General features: G+C 43.5%; 1 protein-coding gene across 1 annotated transcript in view; it reads right to left on the reverse strand.

Annotated features, from left to right (window-relative positions):
- gpc3 (glypican 3) overlaps positions 1–25,087 on the reverse strand; it is a gene marked incomplete at its 5' end in the record, with an annotated part of 154,228 nt that overhangs the window by 123,009 nt on the left and 6,132 nt on the right. Inside the window, one exon of the mRNA XM_080773341.1 lies at positions 18,320–18,481. Coding sequence (XP_080629467.1) covers positions 18,320–18,481 — 162 coding nt within the window. The remainder of the gene's footprint in view (positions 1–18,319; positions 18,482–25,087) is intronic.

The following is a 25,087-nucleotide window of genomic DNA, read 5'->3' on the forward strand; positions in this document are numbered from 1 at the left end:
ACCCCTCTCTCTCTCTACAGGCCATAGGACCCTCTCCTCTCCTCCCAATCAGTTCTCTCTACAGGCAGGGACCCCTACTACACACACACACACACACACCTCCCCCCACGCAGCACCTCTCCACACTGACAGGCAGAGCGGGGAATTGGCTGAGAGGGGGAGTAATGGAGCTTGTCGTAGCACTCCCTCTATCACACCACTTAGCCTCCCCGTCCGTCCGTCCGTCCGTCCGGGCCCAGTCGGTGGGTTGTGGAGACGTAGACTGGAGGTAGAGACGGGTGGAGTCGTGGGACACACACACACACACACACACACAGAGGTGTTCCACTGATGAAGCTCCACTGGGAGTCTATACAGCAGACTGCGTCGCTTCGCTCCACCCAAACATTTCGCCTCGCATCAGTCACGCCATGCACCTCCATCTATAACCCACCCCCCACGCCCCTCTCTTTCCTTGTCTCTCTCCTTCACTATAGGGCCGTCGAACTTAGACAGTGAGCCCCTGGGCTGAAGCACGCACGCACGCACGCACACGCGCACACACACACACACACACACACACACACACCTGCTGGGGTGACATGATGTCCTGCTGCATCAATAATTGACAGGGTTAATCACTCAGCCCCCTGGCTATATCCACCACCCACGTCGGCCACAATTATCTTTGTTTTAAGTATAGAACGCGTGTTTGCTTTAACCACTACTATACTATTATATTCTGTATTAGTTATAAAATAATAATTTAATTTTAACATTCTACACAGGACCATGCAGTTCCACCCAGCACACCATCTTTTCCAAGGTCCGGCCCCCCCCCCCCCTGGTAGGAGATATCGATCTATATCCGGTTCCAGAACCAACAACAGACTGACCAACAGCCTCTATACCCACAGGCTGTCAGGCTGCTGAATGAGAACTGGAGAAGTACGAAGCAGACATTTATTTAGGTCTCAAACCTAATGCACCACATGAACCCAGCGTTTCTGTTCTGTTACGATAATTTGGCAAAAATATCTATCGTTTTTTGAGGGCCTATAGCACGGCTATCTATACAACCTGCCCCCCCCCCCGCTCCTCCATTCCCGAGCTTCCTCTGGTCATGCACCCCCCCCCCCCCCCCCCCGTTACCTCCTGATCTAGCTGACGCAACCCCCCGCCACATGGAAATAACATTTGTATAAGCTATACTGTATATTTCCTATATATACACGCATATGCACATATATGAACCTGAATATGGCATATATATGCAGCATATAGCCTACATTCTGCATATACTTGCCATATATTGGCATAATATGTTAATATATTTATAATAGCCTTTTTATGTCGCGCACCCCCTAGAAGGCACTCGCGCACCACAAGGGGTGCAACGCACCACAGTTTGTGAAACCACTGCTCTATAGTATAAAGAAAATGGTACTGGAAATGGACTTGGATTGCACTCGCTACTATTGCACTTTGGGTTTATTGTATATACAGTAGGGTTATTTATTTGTATGCCAGTGGTGAAGCTCTGAACTGAATTTTGTTGTTGACTTTCTGTTGTTTACACGTAGCTCATTTATATTTTGTCATCTTGCCCTTTATCATTTTATACTCCCTGGCCGTTGTTCTTCTTATCCATTAATGTCATGTCACCATCCACGTGCCTAATCATCTCAGCCCTGTATATTATCCTTTATATTGTTTTGTCATATTTATATTATGGGTTTCTCTCGCAATAAGGAGAGGTCTATTTTGATTTGAGACGGCGTGCATTTGACCGTGGCCTAGTGAGAAAGCAGATAGCCGTGCTAGGCCCTCAAAAAACTATATAGATATGTTTGCCAAATATCGTGACGGAACAGGAACGCTGGGTTCATGTGGTGCATTAGGTTTGAGACGAAAACAAATCTCTGCTTCGTTCGTGTACTTCTCCAGTTCTCTGTTTGGCACCCGGACGCCACCGTTGAGTGTTCTCCGCTTATTAGGTGTCGTTGTATAAACGTGGGCACAATTTGGTTGCTTGTGCGGGGAATAACTTACCAGGTTGTAACAATCAACCTCTGCGCCCTAACATGGTTATTATTTCTGCATGGCTGATTGCCTTGCATAAGCTATTCAATATTTCATGGGCGGGAATGTAAAATGCATCGTCTTGAACTATACACGCTTGAATGGAGAGGGGTTAAGCTGCTAGGGTCGAAAAGTGAACAGAGGTACTGATTCATACTTCTCCGTGTGCTGCGGGGAGTTCTTACATGTGAGCTGTGTTTCACCCACAGTGCTTTGTGGTCTGCTATTTTCAGTGAAATCATCAGACACTGATGAATGGGCCGCTGGTGAATGCTGTGAGGGTTCTGTACTCAGTGACACTATCAGTTGTCATTACATTACACGAGCTCTATACCCACAGATTATAGTCCTGAAAAGGAACTGCGGAGTGCCGACATGCCTTTCAAAGCCAAACGAAGCTTTTCTCAGACAAAACCTTGCCGGGTACATTTTGGGAGAACGTTGGCCTGTGTCACAGGCTGGCTTTCCCGCCTCTCGCATACAAAGACAAACTTGAGACAAAGACACAAACAGCCTCGGGCCTGACTGGGGCAGCTATAGCTGCAACAGAGCAAGAACTTAAACTAACTAAACTAACTTTTAAAATTGATGGAATGAGAGCTGCTGCGAGGGAAAGTCAGAGTGAACGCCACTACTGTTTCATTACCATTGCTTTTCGCAAACAGATCAATCAATCACACAGAATCCGTCTTACTCCATATTCCCAGAACTGACCGACGCTTATACCCCGCAGTGACTACACAGAACAAAACAAAACAAACTGACATGTAAGGATAGGCTGCCTCTTGCATTACCACAAAGACAAATGTGCACTTTCTGCTACATGTCTCATTAATAGATGTGGCCGCGCAAATGTGATCCCGTTGTTTTTTTTTTGCATTGATTTAACTCACAGAAATCACTTTGACTAAAGACCAGCGCGGGAGCTTCTGAAGGGCCTGCGACGCGACATCCATTAAGCTGGAAAACTTGCACATGATTTATGAAGATGCTGATCTCACATTTGTTTAAAAGAGCCCGTTAGCCCACTGAGAGATGTGCACAAACGACATGTCAATACTGTATCTCTATGTCCTTCATCTCCTGTCCTCATTTCCTCTCTTCCAGTGCCCATTCTGCTCTTGTCCCCCTTTCTTCCCTCCACTCCCCTGTCTTCTGAACCCCTCTCCTCTCCTTTCCTTTCCTTTTCCCACTCCTCTTCCCTCCACTCCCGTCCTCTGAACCCCTCTCCTCTCCTTTCCTTTCCTTTCCTTTTCCCACTCCTCTTCCCTCCACTCCCCTGTTTTCTGAACCCCTCTACCCTCCTTTCCTTTCCTTTTCCCACTCCTCTTCCCTCCACTCCCGTCCTCTGAACCCCTCTCCTCTCCTTTTCCCACTCCTCTTCTCTCCTCTCCCTCTGCTCTGCTCTCCTCTCGTCTCCTCTCCTCTCTGTCATTGTGCTGATGCATTAGTCATCAGACAATGAGGAAACAAAGCCCAGCTGGAGCAGGGAGGAGATGTCAGTCCACACAGCGGCGTTTCATGATAGCATTTTAAATGACGCCTATTCCAACAATGTTTGCCTCCACAATGCTGCCGCTCCATGATGAAATTCAGCCAGGGAGACATGTAAGAGTGCACATCGTTAAGAGAAAAGAAAGTGACTCAAACATAAAGGGCCACGCTTGTCCTCGGGAGCCGACAATAGCTATTGCGATGGCAACAAAGAACCAGACGTGGGCGTGTATATATACTGTAGCGTAGGAACAGTGTTTGTCTGAGGGGAATAAGTCATGTGTTCCCCCTACATTCAACGTTCAATTTGAAGAAATGCCAAATGGTGAGCAAGGCTGTGAGCTGGCAGAGAGGAATCCAATAAGCCAGAGGGGCTGTCAGAGCCAAGTGCACTCGAAACTAGAAAAAGCGAAGCAGAAAGCCCAATCAGATGCCTTCAGGGCGGGAACAATCGAGGGGGAGAGACATTTATTTGGGGATATAATTCTCTGCAAATGTCAGCAAACTCTCAAGTCTTTGATGTCAAGTTGTCTACAACAGTATGTCTCAAACATTTCCATGTCAGTCAAGGACCCCAGAATTTTAACGGATTAGGCCGCGACCAACCCCCCCTCCCCCCCCCCCCCCCCCCCAGGGTCCCCCATAAGACAACATAGTTATGTAGATTCAGTACAGAATTCTTCAAATGTTTATACGGGTGGCAGGGAGAGAGAAACCTATATCATAATAGTCATGCTTATATGTATATTATATTTGTCATTGGATTACCTTGTAGCCAATGCTAAAAGTATGGTAAAAATGAACCACTTTCAACCTGTCCACGGGTCTACATTGTTCATCTACTGTATGCATAATGAAAATATGCCAACAAGCAAGACCTTCATCCCCAAAACAAGTACAGGAGCTGAACGTCTCCATAAAACTGACACACATCTGCCTTTGTTTAAAAAAAAAGAAATAATGTCAACGCAGCTCCACCCCCACTGCACAAAGTCAACGTCTCAGAGAGTTGCCTCTTTTCTCTCTGGGGTGATTATTCTGCTATTGAAGATTTTCTGGAGCCACACAGTTGAAATAATATGCAAATGTGCGCCCCATGCGGCGCAGACTGGCTGACACATTATCAGCTGCTAGACAGACGCCGCATTTGGGTTTGAATGTGATCGAATCAAACGACGGCGCCTTGATTAAAAAAAAAACGTATAGTGTGAAGCACGCGAGACAACAGGAGCGCTTGAAAGGGACTGCCAGCCCCGCTGACGCTGTGGCCTCCTATGGAGACAGGCGCGCTTGGCAGCCTAAATAAAGCTCAGACTGATAAGAAGAGTGGTTTTTGGAGAGTATACTAACAACGAGCGGCACACATATTATAGAACAAGGTTTGTTTGGTGGCAGAGAACGACAAAGGTAAACTCGCCGAGGTGACTCCATGATCAGTGAGAGTTCAAAACTTCTGTATTTTCTGTATTTTCTTTGAACACTACACACACACACACACCGCAAGCACGGATCAATAAGTATTTAAAAATAAATCCTGTTGTATAACAATACATTTTGAAATGCCGCATTGCGGCTGTATGCCTCCGTCAGTTTTTCATCCTTGTGTTTCCAGAATCCTCTAGTCGTGAATAACTTTGAAGGAGTTTGATTAACATGACCTTTGACCACCTAATTCTAATCAGTTCATCCTTGAGTCCAAGTGTCATCAAGGCATTCCTCAGATATCACAACGTACCTACTGTACGTACAGTACCACCCTTGTATGGACTATGGAGTCCAAGGGCTGTATTTTGCGTGTCTTAAGTACCAGGTCTTATTACCTAACTTGAGTAAACTAAAGACCTGGAGGCGTGATCAATGCTCTTTGGCTATTCTGAGTGGCCAAAGAGCATCGATCACTCCTCCAGGTCTTTAGTTTACTCAAGTTAGGGAATAAGACCTGGTCCTTAAGACACGCAAAATACAGCCCACAGTGTCAAGTGTCATCAAGACAACCCGGAAACATAATGTCTCCAGTACGCGGCTGTCTGCTGGCCCAGCTATAAAAACAAGACCTAACAACAGATATCGGACATAAAATATTACAAAAAGTTCAACGCATAATGTGAAAGATATTATATTAAAAAACAATTTAAGATAATATAAATCATGGTGTTCCATCAGGTGTGTAATACGCGATGACGTCTGGCTGCGACGCGCCAGCTGCAGCTGACGGCGCTCGTCCTAGACCAGTGGTTCTTAAAGGGACACTTCACCCTTTTTGCAAAAGAATATATGTTAATGAAGTTTAGAAGCTTTAGATCACTTTCCTGGGGGTATTTATGGCAATTTATGGCACTACCTTCCTGGACTACAATTCCCATAATTCTTTGGTGCACTGCTCCTCCTTGTGGATAGGGGGAGAGCTGTCTTACTGAGACAACATGTAGTCCAGGAAGGAAGTGAGCCCAGTGTCCATGACATCAGAGACAACAGGCTCACTGCTACAATCTAAAATATCTAAAACCACATATTACACACATAAATACCCCCAGGAAAGTGTTCTAAAGCTTCTAAACGTCATTAACATATATTCTTTTGCAAAAAGGGTGAAGTGTCCCTTTAACATTTTGTAACTCAAGGCCCACCTGGGAAGATAGTCATGGGCCCAAATACAGAAATAACAATGAATATATACTAAAGTGACATTATTCTGCTTTTCATTCTCTGACGAGGTTAGAGTGTGTGTGTAAAACAGTGTGACCGGCCCGCAAATCACTATAGTGTAACTTGTTAATAATACTTATTGGCATGTATTGTAGGCTATTATGCTTGTTATATATATATAAAAAAGTTAGCTATATGTAGGCCTAATTTGTCTGCAAAACCACCCACCAGTGGGCTGCTCCCAGCAGTTTGGAATGGCTGTTCCAATCAAAGTGAATCCACCAGACATGTTTCAAACTGTACGTGAGCACATATATGCGCTCGGCTAAAAATACGTGCCTGGTTATATTGAAATCATCCAAGTCTAAAAAAAACGAAGGCCCACACAGATTCTTACAGTCCTACTTATATGGGTTCTATATCCGAATTCCGTAGCCATCTACCAGTGCATGCTGGGAGATGGCTGCATTATTCATAGTACGACGGGTCGACGACAGAGTACAGCGTCTTGCAATGGGTCCGGTCCACAAGATTCGATACACCACCAAGATATACCCATGTACCTGTCTAGATAATTAATGTTAACGAAGTCCACACCCACAACACCAGAGGGAGTGCAACGAACCATGTACAACCCACTATCCAGATTCGGCACAAACAAGGGACTAAATTATTTTCGCTCCTATGCCACCAAAATGTGGAACGCCCTACCAACAGTCATTAAGACATGCAAATCCCTTGACTCCTTCAAAACCGCTCTCAAAGGGCACCTACGGACGGGTGCAATTCGAAACTGCCCCCCCGTAAAATCTGAATCCCCCCTACCGCCCCCCCTTTTCCCCTCACTGTATACGTTTCTTTTCCCTTTTTACCTCCCTGTTCTTTGACTATATGTCTATTTGTACGTCTCTAAATGTTTTGATGAATTGAACAAGGTGGACCCTCTTGTAAACAAGTGTAATGCTTAATTGGGTCGTCCACTCACAGTTAACAGTCTTTGTATTGAGCTTGTGCTTGAAATGTACTGTAATTCTGCAAACTGTTAATAAATATTTCAATCAATCAAACATGTGATGGATCCATAACGGACCCTCATAACTGTTTGAGAGTTACAGACCATTATTACACGGCTTGGTTGAATGCTTGATTCCGATTGGTCAATCGCCAAATTCAGCAGCGTGTTATTTCTTGATAACTGCCTAATCAAACCCTCGGAGCACCTGCTGTGCCCCGCTGATTTACTGCCGTTTCCATGACAGCCATGTAAACGTAAACACACACACACACACACACACACACACACACACACACACAATGTCATTTACAGCTAAACATTGCTCTCAGAAATGTTTTTTGAAAACATATGAGCGAGGAATAGACAATGCAGTACCCGAAAATTTATTCCATTTGATCAACTCACTTACCAAGAAAGGAAATATCTTGTTTTGTTGCGTTTCGAAAAATGAGGACATTTAATATGTACGTCTATAGAACAGTGGTTTTTAACCAGTGGTTCGGGGACCACCAGTGGTCCTTGAGGACGTTCCGGGTGGTCCCCAGCTAAATGGATGGAGAGTTGGTAACCAAATGGACCCTTATTGGATCTTTAACTGTTATACGGGTCCATTTGGTTTCATGTTATGCTCTCAAGAGTTACACTATTGTTAACCCATTCAGGTCTGACGTCAAAATTAAAAAATAAATCTTCTAAATCATGACAATTTTCTGAAAGATTTGAGGCAAAAAAACTAAACTAAACTAAAACTAAGACTAAATATACTGACTATTTCGTCGACAAATAAAGACTAGACTAAAATGTTAGGAAGGGACTAGTGGACAAGAGATCCACTATAAGTCATTTTACTCTTGGTTGCATGCTGAAAATAGCCGATCTACAAGCTTTTGGTGGGCCTCGTTGCGACGCGTTGTGAGCTTGTAGATCAGCTATTTTAAGTAAGTGTAAAAACACACGGCATCAAGGCCCACCAAAACACATTTTAGTCGACTAAATCACCTGTCTAAAGTCGACAAAAACTAGACTAACACTAAGACATTTCCAGGTGACTAAAATGTGACTAAAACTAAATGAAGTTTCGGTCCAAAGACTATTACTAAACTAAAACCGACATTTGCTGCCAAAAACAACACTGACTGTAGTAGGGCGACACACTTCGGCACCGCCGTTCAAAGACACACACACTTAACTTTTCCGGCCAGCGCCAGAGACCACAGAACCAACCCCTCACATTACACTCATTCTGCACCACAGTTTGCAGCGCCAGCATTGTTCAGGAAGAGTCCTGAAAATCTCATTACGACCAAAACTAATAAGTGAGGCATAATAATAATAATAAAACACCGCGATTAAATTCAAACCTAATTACAACTTGATGGAGAAAGACGCGGTATATACTAACGGCCTGGCATCTCCCGTCTTCCCTGCTAAACGACGCACGAAGGAAGAAGGGCCCCCACTGGAAGCAGCACAATAATGCCTCCACCCGTCATTAAGTTATTAGATTAGCCTCAGGCAAGCGAGTAAACAACTTGAGACATCTCACGGCAGGACGCTAAACCACTATAGGTCTGAGTTATCGGATCGGCCAACCCTTCCTCTCCCCACACCGCAATATACAATTTGTATACAAGAACGCATATCATTGCGTTATTTCTATTTGAATTATTTTTTTAATACTTCACATTTGAACTTTAAGCCGGATTTTTACTGTGTTGTGAGCTTGTATAGAACTGCTGTTTCAGTGCACGGCACGGTGCAATATATCAAGTCATTAAAGGGACACTTCACCCTTTTTGCAAAAAAATATATGTTAATGACGTTTAGAAGCTTTAGATCACTTTTCTAGGGGTATTTATGTGTGTAATATGTGGTTTTAGATATTTTAGATTGTAGCAGTGAGCCTGTTGTCTCTGATGTCATGGACACTGGTCTCAATACCTTCCTGGACTACAATTCCCATAATTCTTTGGTGCACTGCTCCTCCTTGTGGATAGGGGGGAGAGCTGTCTTACTGAGACAACATGTAGTCCAGGAAGGAAGTGAGCTCAGTGTCCATGACATCAGAGACAACAGGCTCACTGCTACAATCTAAAATATCTAAAACCACATATTACACACATAAAGACCCCCAGGAGTGTGTTCTAAAGCTTCTAAACGTCATTAACATATATTTTTTTTGCAAAAAGGGTGAAGTGTCCCTTTAACAACTTACAGCAGGTCACACAATGCATCGCAGCGTGAGGGGTTCAGAGGCAGGGAGGTCCGCTCAGGACTGACGCCTGCCTGGGGGACTTAACATTGAGCGGATGGCTAACGAGCGAGAGACGAGGCCTGGATGTTTAGCCCATTCTGACCCGAGATCAGATTCTACAAAAAATGTCTTCTACATCCTGACAGTTTTCTGAAAAAGCTTTGATTTTTCAAAAATAGCAGACCTACAAGCTCTTAGCGCGCCACTCGGTGGCGCGCTACGAGGTTGTAGATCTGCTATTTTCTCAATAGCTAAAGCATAGCATAATGCTACCACCAAAAGGGGTCCCCCCGCCCAAAGTGGGTTAGAGCAGCGAGCTCTGACTTTGATTATCGGCTTCGCTGGCAGGTCCGGCATCATCGCGTCGAGGAGGCCTCCTGCCTCATCTCGTTTGGGCCGCTGCCATCGCAAATGTCCATTCAGCACTATCGGAAGACAAACGAGGGCGACGTCTTTTCTCAAGGTCAAACCCAGCCTCCGCCTCCATGCGGGCCACAGGGGGGGGGGGGGGGTCTGCTGGTCTGATTCCTTATACACTCAGGGTAATTAAAACCCATCGAGAAGGAAGGAAGGAAGGAAGGAAGGCTTCTTTTTTTTTGGACTGCTAATGAGATGTTAATTTGTTAGCCCGCTAGGAACGAGGTATGAGAAACTCAAGGACACAACAGTAGATTTATTCGTGCTCTTGATTTTGGAGAATGGTTAAATTCTGTGTTTTTCCCTCCCACGGCTTCGGCTGCAGGCAGAGAGTCCAGATAGAAATTCTGTGTGTTTGTTTGTTTAGTTTAGTTTGATTATAAAGATATGAGCGTCCGCTCACAGCTTTTTTCCAATCTCTCCCGTCGTTTACTGAGAACAGTCCCAGGTGCAAAGAGTGAAGCCTAATTTGTTGCTACCGGGTGGAAAGTGGAAACCTTGTATCTGCATATTTAAACGGTTTAGGTTCTTCTTTTCTTTTTGGGTATACTTCATCATACAATAGTGTCATGCTAAAGTAACAGAAATAGACAATAATATTATATTAATATTATAGCTTGGCTAATAGCTACTTTTTACATTCGCCTGTCAGTGGGTTTTTACAACTTTTTAACCAATGAAAGGTATTTGCAGGCTAAATGATAACTCAATTGGATCCATTGGAACACAGGTTATTTTTCTGAAAAGTAAGGATTTTGGACATGCAACGATTCCACTCCACGGCAACAATATTCTTCATTCAGCCTGAAAGTAGTCCAACTCAGACGTGGTCCTCAGCACCCTACTGTGCCAACGTTCTATAGACTCAATGAGTTATTACAGGGATACTAGGCTGGCTGTCCCACTTTCTTCAGAGGCAAGAAGTAAGTAGCTATCACACAGACTCCCATGTAGCCTCTCATAACTCACTTCCCCCACATATTCCTTTTAAAACTCCTACTTTATAAGCAATCCAGGCAGTCCAGTCCTCTCATGTTTATTAAATGGAATGCTCTAGTTTGATGTGTGCTCGACTCCCCTCTGGGCTGCGGCCGATCCTTAGGGTGCCAGAAGGTTTCTCACCAGGGTGGAGCAAAGCAATGGGGCGTGATGAAGCCGAGGAGACGGAGAGGTAGTGGGATCTCTCTCCAGGGTTTGTGCGCTGCAGCTAAAAAGAGGCTCATTTGTGGGCCGTTGTTCTACACAGGCGTCACTACAACAACCAGTTAGCACAAAAATGTGCCTGCAGCCCCACTCTGCTACAGTTTGGGTTTTTCCACAAACAATCTAATAGGGGCCCAAACAACAACACATACAAATGAAACCCTATAAGGTATTTCAATAGAACACTCAAAGAGATAGTGCCACAATTTTGGTAGGTTATGTTTGTTTTTTTTAACCCATTCTGACCTGGCACCCATTTTGGTGTTAGCATCATGTTATGCTTTAGCTATTGAAAAATAGCAGATCTACAAGCTCATATCGCGCCACCGAGTGGCGCGATACGAGCTTGTAGGTCTGCTATTTTTGAAAAATCGAAGAACGACTGACATTTTTAGAATCTGATCTCAGGTCAGAATGGGTTAATCAGACCAGTGTGTGTCCAGTGGAAACCTCGTATGAATCTGATCTCAGGTCAGAATGGGTTAAATGTCTATGGGGTTGACATTGCTCCTCTTGATCACCCGATGTGGTTAAAAGGTGAGAGGACATGTCTTTTCCGTTTCTTTTTTGCAAATATTATTAATATTGAATGAATTGAATCACGTTGGTCAAAAATAATATACATATCACAATGTGAAAGCGCCAGGAGATTGTATTGTCGATTGTCGTATAAGATAATGTGGAACTTGTTGATAATATATTATGTAAAACATTTTAAAAGCCCGCCCCGTACTGGCTTCACTGTGGGCAGTTGTTTTGGTCCATGCGATGTAAGAACAGGGAATAAACGACCTTCCAAACACCGGACTTTGGCTCATATGGAGCAGAAAAGGGAGTAATAAGCGTGCGCACATTTATTTATTTTTTAATTATGGATTTATGCCAATTAATCAAATCTCGTCATCTCGTTTTGGCACAGGTGGGGTACAATAGCTGTTCAGGAAGATTTTCTCGTTTCAGCACAGAATGTGTTAAAGGTACAGGACACTATAGACTCTGTATGACAACTGCGACCACATTGAGAATACAGGCAGGCAGTGGCATGGGAGGACACTATGATTGTCCGAGGGTTTCAAAGTTTCCCTCCACGGGTGTAATTGGTCTTAACATTGACCACGTTCTCTTCTCAACACGTCACTGCTGCTGTGAAGCCTCACGTCACCATGGGAACAGACAGGTATTAGAGCTGTCAGTCATACAGATGGACACACCCGTTCCATAACATATCCACTGATTAGATGTTTTTTTTCTCCCCCAAGATTATTTTTAATGGGGTTCAGCTGCATTTAGCAGGGGCACTGACTGCAGAGGCTGACAGGGAAATGCTCTGTGCAATGTGTTGTGTTTGTGTGCGTGCGTGCGTGTGTGTGTGTGCATGTGTGTTTGTTGGGGAGGGGGTTACAAGTGGCTTATATATGAGGAAAGGAGGCACTGGAGCACTAGCTGGAGACTAGCTGGCCACTGCCACCGACACCAAGAACTCCGGGCCAAAAAGCTCGTACTGTGGGAACCAACACACGGGCATCGATCGAGAGGACGTCCCACACCTACCTATGTGGACGTATACTAAAGAGGGATGCTGGCGCAGAAAGCACAAATGAGCTGGCCAGATGTATGGAGAACCGAGATGACTGGAGACGCCGATGGAGGGCTCGTCTGAGGACAACGTAGATAGATAGAGCGAGAGAGAGAGAGAGAGAGAGAGAGAGAGAGAGAGAGGAGCAATTCAGACAGTTTAAGCCCTTATTTTATCTATCAGGGTGCAAGTAAAAAAGCGACGTCACATCTTCGTCAGGTGACGAAGAACCGACGAAGAACATCAAAATGTTGTCGCCCTGATAACAAAATAAGGGCTTAAACTGTGACGAACATATGACTGATACATCGAAACGTTTGTCGCTTTTTTACTTGCACCCGATAATGAAATATAAGGGCTTAAACTGTCTGAGTTGCTCCAGTGCCTCCTTTCCTCCTGTAACCTGTCCTGCCTCTGAGATGCACCAGTTGGAACTCACTTCTGCTGGCATATATATATATATATATATATATATATATATATATATGATTCTCACATTATATATACAGTACACACTTATGCGTGTGTGCTCAGAACTGCTCACACGCACGCACGCACGCACGCACAGTGCGTTTCATTGAACAGAGCCACACATAGTAAACTGATGAGCTTTTTAATGTGCCTCTCTTGGTTCAGCATCTGCTCGTGCCTTCGGTGATTCCGTCAAAAACACTTCATAACAACATACGATATTAGCCTCGCGCCGCTGCACCGCTCACACTGATGTATACACGACATCGCCACTTATATGAGCTTCATCATTTGGGATGTTAAATTCACAGCACGCCCATGATCAGCTTCTCATTTCCACAGATTGCATTTCATGATGGGCATCCAGCACAGGGTGACGCGCAGCCTGGGCGTCCCAGTGCAGTGGTGGGAAGAAGCACTGCCAATTTATTTTACTTAAAGGGACACTTCACCCTTTTTGCAAAAAAACTATATGTTAATGACGTTTAGAAGCTTTAGAACACTTTCCTGGGGGTCTTTATGTGTGTAATATGTGGTTTTAGATCTTTTAGATTGTAGCAGTGAGCCTGTTGTCTCTGATGTCATGGACACTGGGCTCACTTCCTTCCTGGACTACATGTTGTCTCAGTAAGACAGCTCTCCCCCCTATCCACAAGGAGGAGCAGTGCACCAAAGAATTATGGGAATTGTAGTCCAGGAAGGTAGTGAGACCAGTGTCCATGACATCAGAGACAACAGGCTCACTGCTACAATCTAAAATATCTAAAACCACATATTACACACATAAATACCCCCAGGAAAGTGATCTAAAGCTTCTAAACGTCATTAACATATATTTTTTTGCAAAAAGGGTTAAGTGTCCCTTTAAGTAAAAGTAGCGATGCCACAGTGTTGAAATACTCTGTTGCAAAGCCCACAACGCATGTGTGAGCTTGTAGATCAGCTATTTATCAAAGATAAAAAAGGGCTTAATAGGCAAATACAGTATATGTTGTTGTTTTATTAATAATCTTTAAAATAGTTCTAGTGGAGTACTAAGTACAACACGTGCCTCTTAGATGTAGGAGAATTACTGTATGTAACCCTCAAGTAAAGTGTCACGACAAACAAACACACAATAATACAGACAATGCAGCAATACATTTACAGTAAAACACGACACATCACTGAAATGTGTGTGTGTGTGTGTGTGTGTGTGTGTGTGTGTGTGTGTGTGTGTATGCGCACGCACGCACGCACTCACGCACGCACACAGATTTATTTTTCTCGAAAGCCTTGGCAAAGAAAGGTTCTTTGTAATTACCAATTAAGTTCCATTAATATCTAAGCCGGAACACAATCAATTGATTGATCATTAAAATAAACATATCGTACTTGGAGAACCACTGCCGTTGATGCCAATACTTTTGGAAGACAGGCCTTTTACTTAAAGAGTAACAGGGTATTTCTACAAGTAAATTAAAAAAAAATCACACCCGTGTGAAATTAGGGGCGCTCTAATCAATGATTGGCCTGGCTTATACCAACCTTGAAACCTTAGTTACGTCCTACCAAGAATGGTGGTCCCTTATTGGCCAAGGGCTTCCACCGACATACCGACAGCCGTGACGTAAAAGGTTTCATTCATTGTCAATGGCATTTAAACCCAATCTGTGCCAGGAACGTTTGGTTACGTTTTAAGCAGTAATTTACGTTTTTTTCCCCCCCATTTAAACAGCCTAGGTGTCATTAATGTTTGTGTTCTGACATAATCTACAGTACACTATAGCTGACGGGGCTAGAGGGGCAAAAATCACATCCGTGGTCTATTATCATCGTATATCATCATGACGTAACATTTGCTCAGACACATGACGTAAATTCTCCATTCATTGTCATTGGGAATTTAGCAAAAACACAGACTTGCTCGTCTACATATGACGTACATTCTACATTCATTGTCAATGGCATTTAATGTTTGTGTTAGCACAAAAATAGCCGATTTGCTCAGACACACACTGTAATGATCCACCACCGCAGGTTGATAGATTCTCATTTTCAACCTAAATTGAAAATTGAAAATACTAAATCCAATCATCAGGAAGAGGGTGCGGGGTGTTATGATCCAGCTAATGTGGATCCAAATGAAATCTGCTATAGATGTTGTGTCTTGTTCATTAGATATCTCTCTGATGTTCTACTGTAAAGTGCAAGGATCATTAGATTGTCAAATGGCATTTGACACGTCCCCCGCCAGCGCCTCAGATCATTAAGAATTCCTAATGCCTATCACCTATTTCCTGGTATTAATCTCAAAGAAACGCCTGATGAAAAACAGCACATCATGTCAAATAAATAAATACATACAGAGACAGAGAGAGAGAGAGAAAGAGAGAGGGAGAAAAAGAAAGAGAGAGAGAGAGAGAGAGGGAGGGAGGGAGAAAGAGAGAGCCCTTTGATCTCAAAGTGAGTACTAAAGTAATAATAAGAGTAAAGAAGATTGCAAACAAGACATTCACTCAAGTCCCGAGAGAAGAAATACAAAAGCAGAACGAGGGAGAGAAAGAGACAGAGAGAGAGAGAAGCATAGAAAGAAAGAAAGAAAGAAAGAAAGAAAGAAAGACAGACAGAGAGAGATCCAGAGAAAGAGAGAGACATAGGGAGAGATAAGACCAGGAGGATGTCCAAGGGATTTGAACAGCGGCTCTCCGAAGCCCAACGCCAAAGCAATTAGCAATTGAAGCTCTTCCAGGAATGTGCAACCAAGCCGCAGTGGCAACAACAATTGAGTGGCGCGAACTGTCCCCCTTAAAACTTGGGAGTTTTTAATTGGCATGTCAGGGCGGGGTTGTGTCTGGCGTCGACCCGTGTGTGTGTGTGTGTGTGTGTACCCACTGGAAAGCTTGGTCCTGTGGGCCCACCGTATAGTACTTCTCACTTCAAGTGGAAGCCACGCCCACGAGACAGTGAACACAAACGCTGTATTCTGCACAAATGGCTACACGATCGCAATACAAAATTATGAAGAAAAATCTTAAGAATAATTAAATGAAAACAGTTATTCAAATATTGTCAATTTAGAAGAAAGCGTTATAGACGTTGCCCCGGCCCCCACATCCTTCGCTAGCTTTTACGTCTGCCATATAGAGAGCCTCCTTAACCTGTTCCTTTTCTGGCTCGGTACAGGGGGCTCTCAGAGACAAGTCCAACAGAACAAGGCTATAAGCTGCGGAGGGTTAACCCACGTGGGGTCTAAAGTAAACTCTGTGGGCTGCGGTGCTCCGCCCTTCAGCATCTCTATACGACCCAGAGGACAGTGAAGAAAGCGGGAGAGATCGCGACGGAACCCTTAACTCATAACCTCAGCACGTGCTTCGAGGTCCTGCCCTCGGGCAGGAGATATGGCGCCTCTAAATTCAAGACGGCAAAGGGCAGTGCCAGTTTCATCCCCTCTGCTATTAAGGCTCCTTAATGAACACAAACGCCCCAATACCTGATCCACCTCACCTGGACTTGCTTGCCAGTGCGCCCGGCGCACACGCACACACATACACACAAATGCAGATGAACTGGACTGGGCACTGATAATAGACATACACTTACGCACGCACGCACACGCACATCAAATCTAATCTAATATACCTGCCCACCGCCTGGAGACTACCGTATATAAAACTCCCCTTGGATATGAAGGGAAAATGAAAATGGCGAAGAAAGAAAATGAGACTGATATTGGATATTGACAGCATCTCTCAGGACACACCGATACAAGAGATACTTCTTTCTTTAGTTGTTTTCTTTCATTTTAGTCGACGCTTTATATAGACTCCTTCAAGGTCGTAACACCCACCATTTATTCCCCTTGCAATTCTTTTGTTTCTCTATTATTGAGTGGTGCAACCGCTACAAGGAACAGCAATGTCCGTGTTCACCCGCCTATGTGTTGGTTCACCCACCCACCCACCCATGCACCTACACGTATGTGACTATGAGCACCATTAGTACACTATTATACCAGTAGGGGCGCTGTTGTGCCAGAAACAGAGAGTGAGATAGTGCTGCACAGTTGCCTGCTAATGAGAGAGAGAGAGAGGGGGGGAGAGGGGAGTTGCACCAATCAGTTCACTGATACAACTATTTCTCAAATGTATTTTTTCTTTTCCTGGCCCATTCGCTCATAAGCCTGAATGAACAAGCCACAAGCTATATAAAGCACAAGTTTATTGTACTTTATTTATATTCAGTTATTTTTTCTTCTTTTGAAAAGTCCAGAAAGAATGAAGTTCATGATTATACAGTTTATTATTTTCTTCGCATGATTTAACCACTTTCAATATGGCATCCCAATTTTGGGCAAGTCATAAACTAAGAAAGTTCAAACATTTCAGTGTAGGGATGCGATGTGAGCTTATACATCTTCGCTTATAGTACAACTTATGTAGGACGGTATATAAGGTGCTGTATATACCAATATGTAAGGTATATGCCAATACATATGAAACCACTAAGTGATCACTTTCATCCTAAAGTGATGAATGACAATGGGATGACAAATGGCAATGCATCCCTTCACATGGCAGAAATGGTCACTGAACATTGATGAACAGAAAAATATCTTGACCACCAAGTGCCACATCTCAACACAACTGAACACATAATGCTTGATGAGACCTTCTCAAACGGCACATTGTGTGTGTGTGTGTGTGTGTGTGTGTGTGTGTGTGTGTGTGCGCGTGTGCGTGCGTGCGGATGACTGACACAAGCTCAAGACATTTGAGGCTATATATCGTATTGTACTACATTCGCTGTAACATTACATTTTCCTGCAACTAATAATGTGAATTTTTACTTCCATTCATGAAAAGGAATCAGGTACCTGATTCACACAATGCGTCATAACGTTGAACTTGCAGATCTGCTATTTTAAGAGCGCAACATCTGAGCGCAACCAAACATAAAATGACTTGTCTTTTAGTCCTACTGGATCTCTTCTCCACTAGTCCCTCCCTATAACATTTTAAGTCTAGTTTTTATTTGTTGACAAAATTGTCAATATATTTAGTTTTAATTTCGCTTTCATGTAGTTTTCGTCAGTGAAAAAAGGTAGTGGGCGAACATAGTCGAGGAAAACAACACTGCGGTCAACCATATGGGGTTGACGTGGATGAAAAGGATGTACAGTCCTGTGAGTGATATTGCCTACCCTGGAAGATGGCAGCGTTCTGGATGATGAGCAGTTTGAGCGGAGCGCTGATGCTCTGCAGGCCAGACTCCATGTGGCCGCGGGCCGCCGTCTGGAGCCTCTCCTCCATCTTCCTGGAGCAGCAGCTAGGTCCTTTAGTTTGACACACCTGCAGGTCTGTACCTGACAGACAGACAGACAGACAGACGTCATGATTAGCACCAGGAATGAAGATACAATTGTAAGAACCACATTGGTCCCTATACAGCGTCACCTATGCTGGGGAGAACATTCCATGAAACTAGCATCTCATCTCCAGTGTTGCAATGGTGTTTGTAGTTCCTCTATATTTTCGGTGCAACTGGGCACCACCTGGCCTCAGTACTTCATTTGAATCTTTCTCCCCCTGCAGTTGCACCACACTTCTACAACCCATTAGTTCAGATGTGTTCATACATTTGGTGATTAAATATTATTTAAATATATACATTTTATATTTAACAAAGGTACCTTGTATTTTTAAACACTTTTGTGTGTGTGTGTGTGTGTGAATGAATGAATGAATTTTTATTTTCGTGTCTTGTCGTTAAGACCCATCCCTTACGGAAATTATAAGATACCAACAACATTAATAAACAATATCACGTTCACTTCCAACACAGAAGTTACACCAAGTATTTGATAAAAACAAAAACAGAAATAAGCAATAACATAAAAATAAATATAAAATACATCACATATAAGTGTGTGTGTGTGTGGTGAAAGTGCTCCTCCAGCGATTTATATGAAACTGACAGCTATCACACATTGGGTTAGGTAGTCTACCGTATGCGGTAAGAGTAATGGAGCACCCAATCATCGTGTGAGTGTGTGTGTGTGTGTGTGTGTGTGTGTGTGTGTGTGTGTGTGTGTGTGTGTGTCTGTGTGTGCCCGCGAGTTCATTGCGTGCCTCACAAGACCGTGCGATGTGATATGAAGTGAAAGATGTTTTTACACTGACTGCACTCTGTAACACGAGTCAAGTCTTTCAACTTGACTCTGTAATCAAAAGAGTGAGACTGTCTTTTTATTTATGATTTGATTTATCTGACATAACCTAAACACAAAGAGGAAAGACAATGCTTTTACAGATACAGTGGGCTATATGTGTATTATTTCATTTTCGGGATTTTTTTTGAATTGAGGCAGAGATATATAGCTTACACTTTGTGAATTCAGTACCTTCAAGGACAAGGACGATCAAAAGCAAAAGCAGCAAATCAAACACAGGATTTTCTTTCTTTGCGAGATAAAGTGAAGGACAATACCAAGCATAACAAGTAGATAAACGAATGTGTCACCATTACCGTAAATACTTAATAATAATAAGTATACCATATGAATAATAATACCAGATGAAGCGTGATATCAACAAACTATAAATCTATTTAAAACAAGCAATCCAAAGCTTTGGCTTCTGTGAATAAATAAAACATTATTTTGACCATGCAGTCTGTATGGTAGAGTATGTTATATTCTGTATTAGCTCAACAGTCAAAACGCTTGCCGCTTGTGTGGGGGACGCGGTTTCGAACACTGAGCAGGATATGAAAGTTACGGATTGCCGCATTAAAACTGATTCTCACATCATCGCTCCGACAGCAGGCAGCTGTCACAGACGGAAATAGGACACACAAGAATGTAATGTTTAAAACACAAAAATTTGAGCTGAGATCCTTCACCCTCGATCTCATCTCCTGGTGAGGCTACAGTCAGTACAGTGTATGCGGATGTTAAAAAGTTAAATATTGAGTAGAAGCCATCCAGAATGGAATGCGTCAGTGTGCATGTTTGGGACCTGTCACTTCTGTACCCAGGAAGTGTCAATAACAAGGAAAGCAGAAACACAAGTAAACAAATACCAAGAGGCTGTGTGAGTCACTCACATACATCCTGCCCTTAGCGAGAAGACGTGGAGGGAGGGGTTGGCAGAGAGCGGGGATGAATGTAGAAGACAGTACTTGTTTGATGCAGTCAGACCCACTGTCTATAGCAACTGTTCTCACCCCCAAATTGATATGTATTGGGCCATGGAAAAGATTGTATACCAAGGATCCCTGTATAGTCAGAAAAGTTTCACTTGTCCAGGTCATCACAAATGCGATGACCTGGTTGCTATGGTGCTTGCAATGGAGTTCAGAATCATGAATAACGCCTAGTTTGACCCTTCACAGGCTACTTAAAGCAGAATTAAAAATTGTAAATTTTGCCTGCATAAGAATATTAATGGTACCCCAACTTTCAGCAGCTGTCACAGATTCCCCTAGGGAAATTGAATTTCAGTCTTTGTGAGATTTACCTTTACAAACACACCTTTTTCACGGCAGCCATGTTGACATAATAGTACAGTGTCAGGTGTTTTATTCCAATGATACTAATTAATGGCTGTGTTCCATTCAGGTCAAACAGAGTCAGTGTGCAGTGCTTTATGCAAGTTGGCTCCCTGGAAATACTGACACTACACAAAATGTAACAGAACCTTAATTAATATCACTGGTAAGTTTGGTAACATCTGTGAAGGAACTATTTATGCCAATATAGCTTCTGTGAAAACGAAAGGTCTATTCCAGCGAGGTTAGATAATAACTAATCGCTTGGCTACTTGCGAAATGAAGATTAGTACTGAATTGAGACCAAATTTATTACATGGAGGAAGGGAAAGATAGTAGTTTATAAGCCCTACTGCCACAGAAAGGTTCATTGCTGTCAAGAAATAAATAAATCAATAATATACAGCGATTAGAGTTAATTGGTGGGGGAGTTAATGTCAAATTAAAAGCAAATGTTATTTCCATCATGGGTTTATGTCTTGGAGGTGTGGAGAGAACAGACACATACTGTATAGCTACAGTAGCAGATGAGCAGGAAAGGAAAGGTACTATGTTTACCCAGGGTAACTGGACTAAGCTCAAGATAGAACTTGTTTACAGCCAGGCCCTGCTCATAGAACATTTCATGGTAGAGGTTCAATGCCTTGTCCAAGGGCACTTCAGCGGTGGTAATTTTAACGGGGATACGAACTAGCGACCTTCCGATATCAAGACCGCTCCACAAACCGTTCGGCCACCGCTGCCTCAGGAGAACATCCCTTGTTGTTTCAGAAGAACCAGGAATGTGGGCAATGTTACAGAATTATGACAATTCATACTTGGTGTATGTGAATATTAAACGGCGATAAAGACGGGGTTGATTATTCCGAAAATGACCAGTTTTCATCAGTTTTGGGGCGAGTGATATGACGAGGTATAATTTAGATCTTATCTTAGGCATGTAATGACAGTGAGGTATACTACTAATATAACTGTCACAGGGGCATTTCCTGTATGTATACTGGCAGGCTTAATATCTTAAATCAATACATACAAAGGATTCCTGACAGATACAATCAAGTTAATTTCAGAATCCAGAGGCAAAATTATTAAGCTGTCAGTATAAGGCCAGAGCACAGAGGTGTGTGTCTGTGGAGGGGAAAAGGTACAGTATAGGGAGGAATTTAGCAATTATCTCCTGCGAAACAGACAGTTTCATCTGCCTGTTTGCTCGTTTTGCAGATGATGAATGAATTTCATTAGGCGAGTTCGGAGCGCTGAGGAATAACGCGAAGGATTGGGCAGAGTAATGGTTCCCCATGAGGTTATGCCAACAAAAAAATATGCCACACTCTAAATAAAGCAGCGTCTCTGACAGGACAGCTAGGGAATAAGACTCATGCTTCCCTTCTTTGCTCTACAATCGGCCCGTCTTTCTCTTGCTCCGTCTCTCTCCCCTCCTTTCTTGTCATCACTACTACAGCTTTGCTCTGAGCTCACTTTGTTTCACCTGCTTCTGAGTGGAATTCGATACATTTCTTCCATGGTCTGTTCGTTAATTGGTCATAGTTTTTGTCCATAATTATACATCTGCGCATGTATTTGAATTGGTATTTTGAATGATTCAAAGTAAGCGACCGGAGTGGAGACTTTTTCATGATTGGCTGCCTCTAAGCCAACGGGATGGAACAGTGAAAGAAATTATGTTTTCTCCAGTACCACTAACGTTAACTAAAGTTGAACAGGCGGCAAACCATCCGTTCATTATTTGCTACATCTAAAATGGGTAGGAGAGAAATGCAGCTCTCTGTGTGCCAAAGGGCATGAGGGAGAGAGAGAGTGCACAGTTAAATAACCCAAAATAACAATCACTCTGACAAAACACTGACTCTTAGAAAAACAACACACATCCACAAATGAAGAGTATGAATAGTCAACAGACAATTACAATAGTTACAACAATTACTTCTCTTTCAGAAATCAAACATTGCAAGATATGACTGGAAAACATTATTATGATTATGCAGAAATCCACATCAAAGTCACTCTATCCCTCCCACAAATTTCACACATTGGCCAAATGGCCATACAAGCCCCAGCCATACTGGGTTTTGACCCAGTCTTGTTAAAGCTGTCCTGGTGGTCAAACAGATGGAGACACAGCGTGGACTAAAGTGCAATTTAGATGTAAATTTACTCTGTGTACATTAAGGTTCAAGGTGATAGCTGGTATTAAATCACCGTGTGCGTTCAGTCAATACGGTGTCGACCGGGCCGGTCGACACACACAATAGCTTTTTCCAAGATCCTTAAATTCCTTTAACAAGCTGGATTCAAATGCATTGATTGCCCTACGGTTGACACAGCCTCCACGTTCAAAGCCTGAATTGCTGTTTCTCTTGTTCAGAGAGAGACACACACACAGAGAGAGAGAGAGAGAGACAGAGAGAGAGAGGTGGGCAGAGAGAGAGAGAGAGAGAGAGGTGGGCAGAGAGAGTGAGAGGGGTGGGCAGAGAGAGAGGGAGAGAGAAAGAAGAAAGAGTGAGGGCGCAGCAATAGAGAGAGAAGAGGGGGAGACAGAAATTGAGAGACAGAGAGAGAGAGAGAGAGAGAGAGAGAGAGAGAGAGACCTCTGTTCGCATATTTAACAAGCTCTGCAGTCTCCAATCTCACAGACGTGTCTCTCAGTTTCTCAGCACCAATTAGGAAGCTATCAGCATGCAACTTTAATAATGGAGACAGTGGGGAATAAACAGCCTGTGTTAAGATATAGAATATGTTAAAGTCTGTTCATTAAGAGCATAAATTATCCATCACCTACTAAGGCATGTGGGGATCCATGGCTCTCTCTCCAGGGCAGAGGAACCTAGTGACACTTTCCACAAACGATAAGCATAAATGGAATACAGATAAGACCATTTTTAACTAACATAACATATATAGTATTATTAGTATCACTAGCTGCAGGGTATTACAACTGACTTTGCATGTCTAGTGTTTTGCAATCTGCTCTACTTTCTGTTGTTTTGATGAAGCAACAACATTCTGAAAGCTGCAACCACAAACTTGAAATAGATCTTCCGTTTGTCGGCAGGCTTCATAAACCAATGAGGCAATACACAAACACGGAGGCTCTACTTGTAAACTAACTTTTTTTTTTTCTTCAACAGAGCATAATCACACCAAAGCCAGATCAGTGTTTAATTGGACAGAAAGAAGCCGTCGCTCTGGGCCAAATTAATCTGCACATTAGATGCGCCTGCCCTGCAGGGACCAAGTGTTGTTCAATGTTGTTCAATCTCTCATGGCGTTGGCAGCATAAACACAACCGCTAATGACACCCATGGACATTGGACAGCACAACAAAATGCCAACCTGACCCCAACACTAATTAGGTCAGCATCTGGTGGTCTTTCGTTGGCATCCAAACAATACGGAACAGTAGACACCGTATACAGTGCGTGATCATCTCTGCTCTACAGTAGCTCATGTATTGAAACAAGAAGTTCAAGTTTCCAGTTTGTTGTCTGAAAAACCCATGGTGGCTACTCTGCTACTTCTGTGAGAACGGCAGAGAGTGGCTCCCCCTATGCACACGCACGCACACACTTGCCTATCTGTAATTTACAACACATATCAGCTTTCTATGTCCACGAACCTAGTATGTAAACGGGTTCATACTGTAACTAGATTTGTTCATTTGTGGGAGAAAATGACCAGTCAGGGCAGCTCTGCTAGTCTGCTTGCTGGCCAAACCTTGACAAGTTGCATACAGCATCCACTACACACACACACACACACACACACACAGAAGATGGAAGCTCGGCTGCTCCCCCCCCCCCCCCCCCCACACACACACACACACACACACACACACACAGACCAGCATTTCTTTGCTGTGCTCTCTGGTCCCAGCGGAGTAATGGTGGAGGTAGAAAACAACAGGTTGAGTATAGCTTTTGGCAACACGTGTACAACTATTAGAATTCAACTCCATCAACCTGCAGCCATCCAGTGATGGAAGGAGCACTTCAACCCGCTAGTCCTTGTGAAACTATACCAATGCAACTAGGGTGACCAGATCCAAACTGTTCATTTGAGGGACGGAAGTAGCGCTTGTGTGGGACAAGTGGGGCGGGACGGGGTTACCTTTCGTTGCAACTAGTTGCGACTACCGGTAGTTAACCTGACTCCGCCAGCTGGTGACTTCCTCCTCCTGCTCCCATCTGGTCCCTCTCGGGCAGAGACGATGCACTCCGGACCATTTCTGACCGGAAACATATGCGGCCGCTAGAGGCGGGATCAACGCGGTACTGATGACGTATTGAAGCGCTGCCACAGTGCAAATGTAAACACCAACCTAACAGGACTATAGTACAACTCTAAATTATTATGGAGATATCATCATTTTGTCCCAGCTGCTTCCGGTATAGCATTTCTG

The sequence above is a fragment of the Protomyctophum bolini genome, assembly GCF_963924005.1.
Source record: "Protomyctophum bolini genome assembly, chromosome: 10".
Lineage (NCBI taxonomy): Eukaryota > Metazoa > Chordata > Actinopteri > Myctophiformes > Myctophidae > Protomyctophum > Protomyctophum bolini.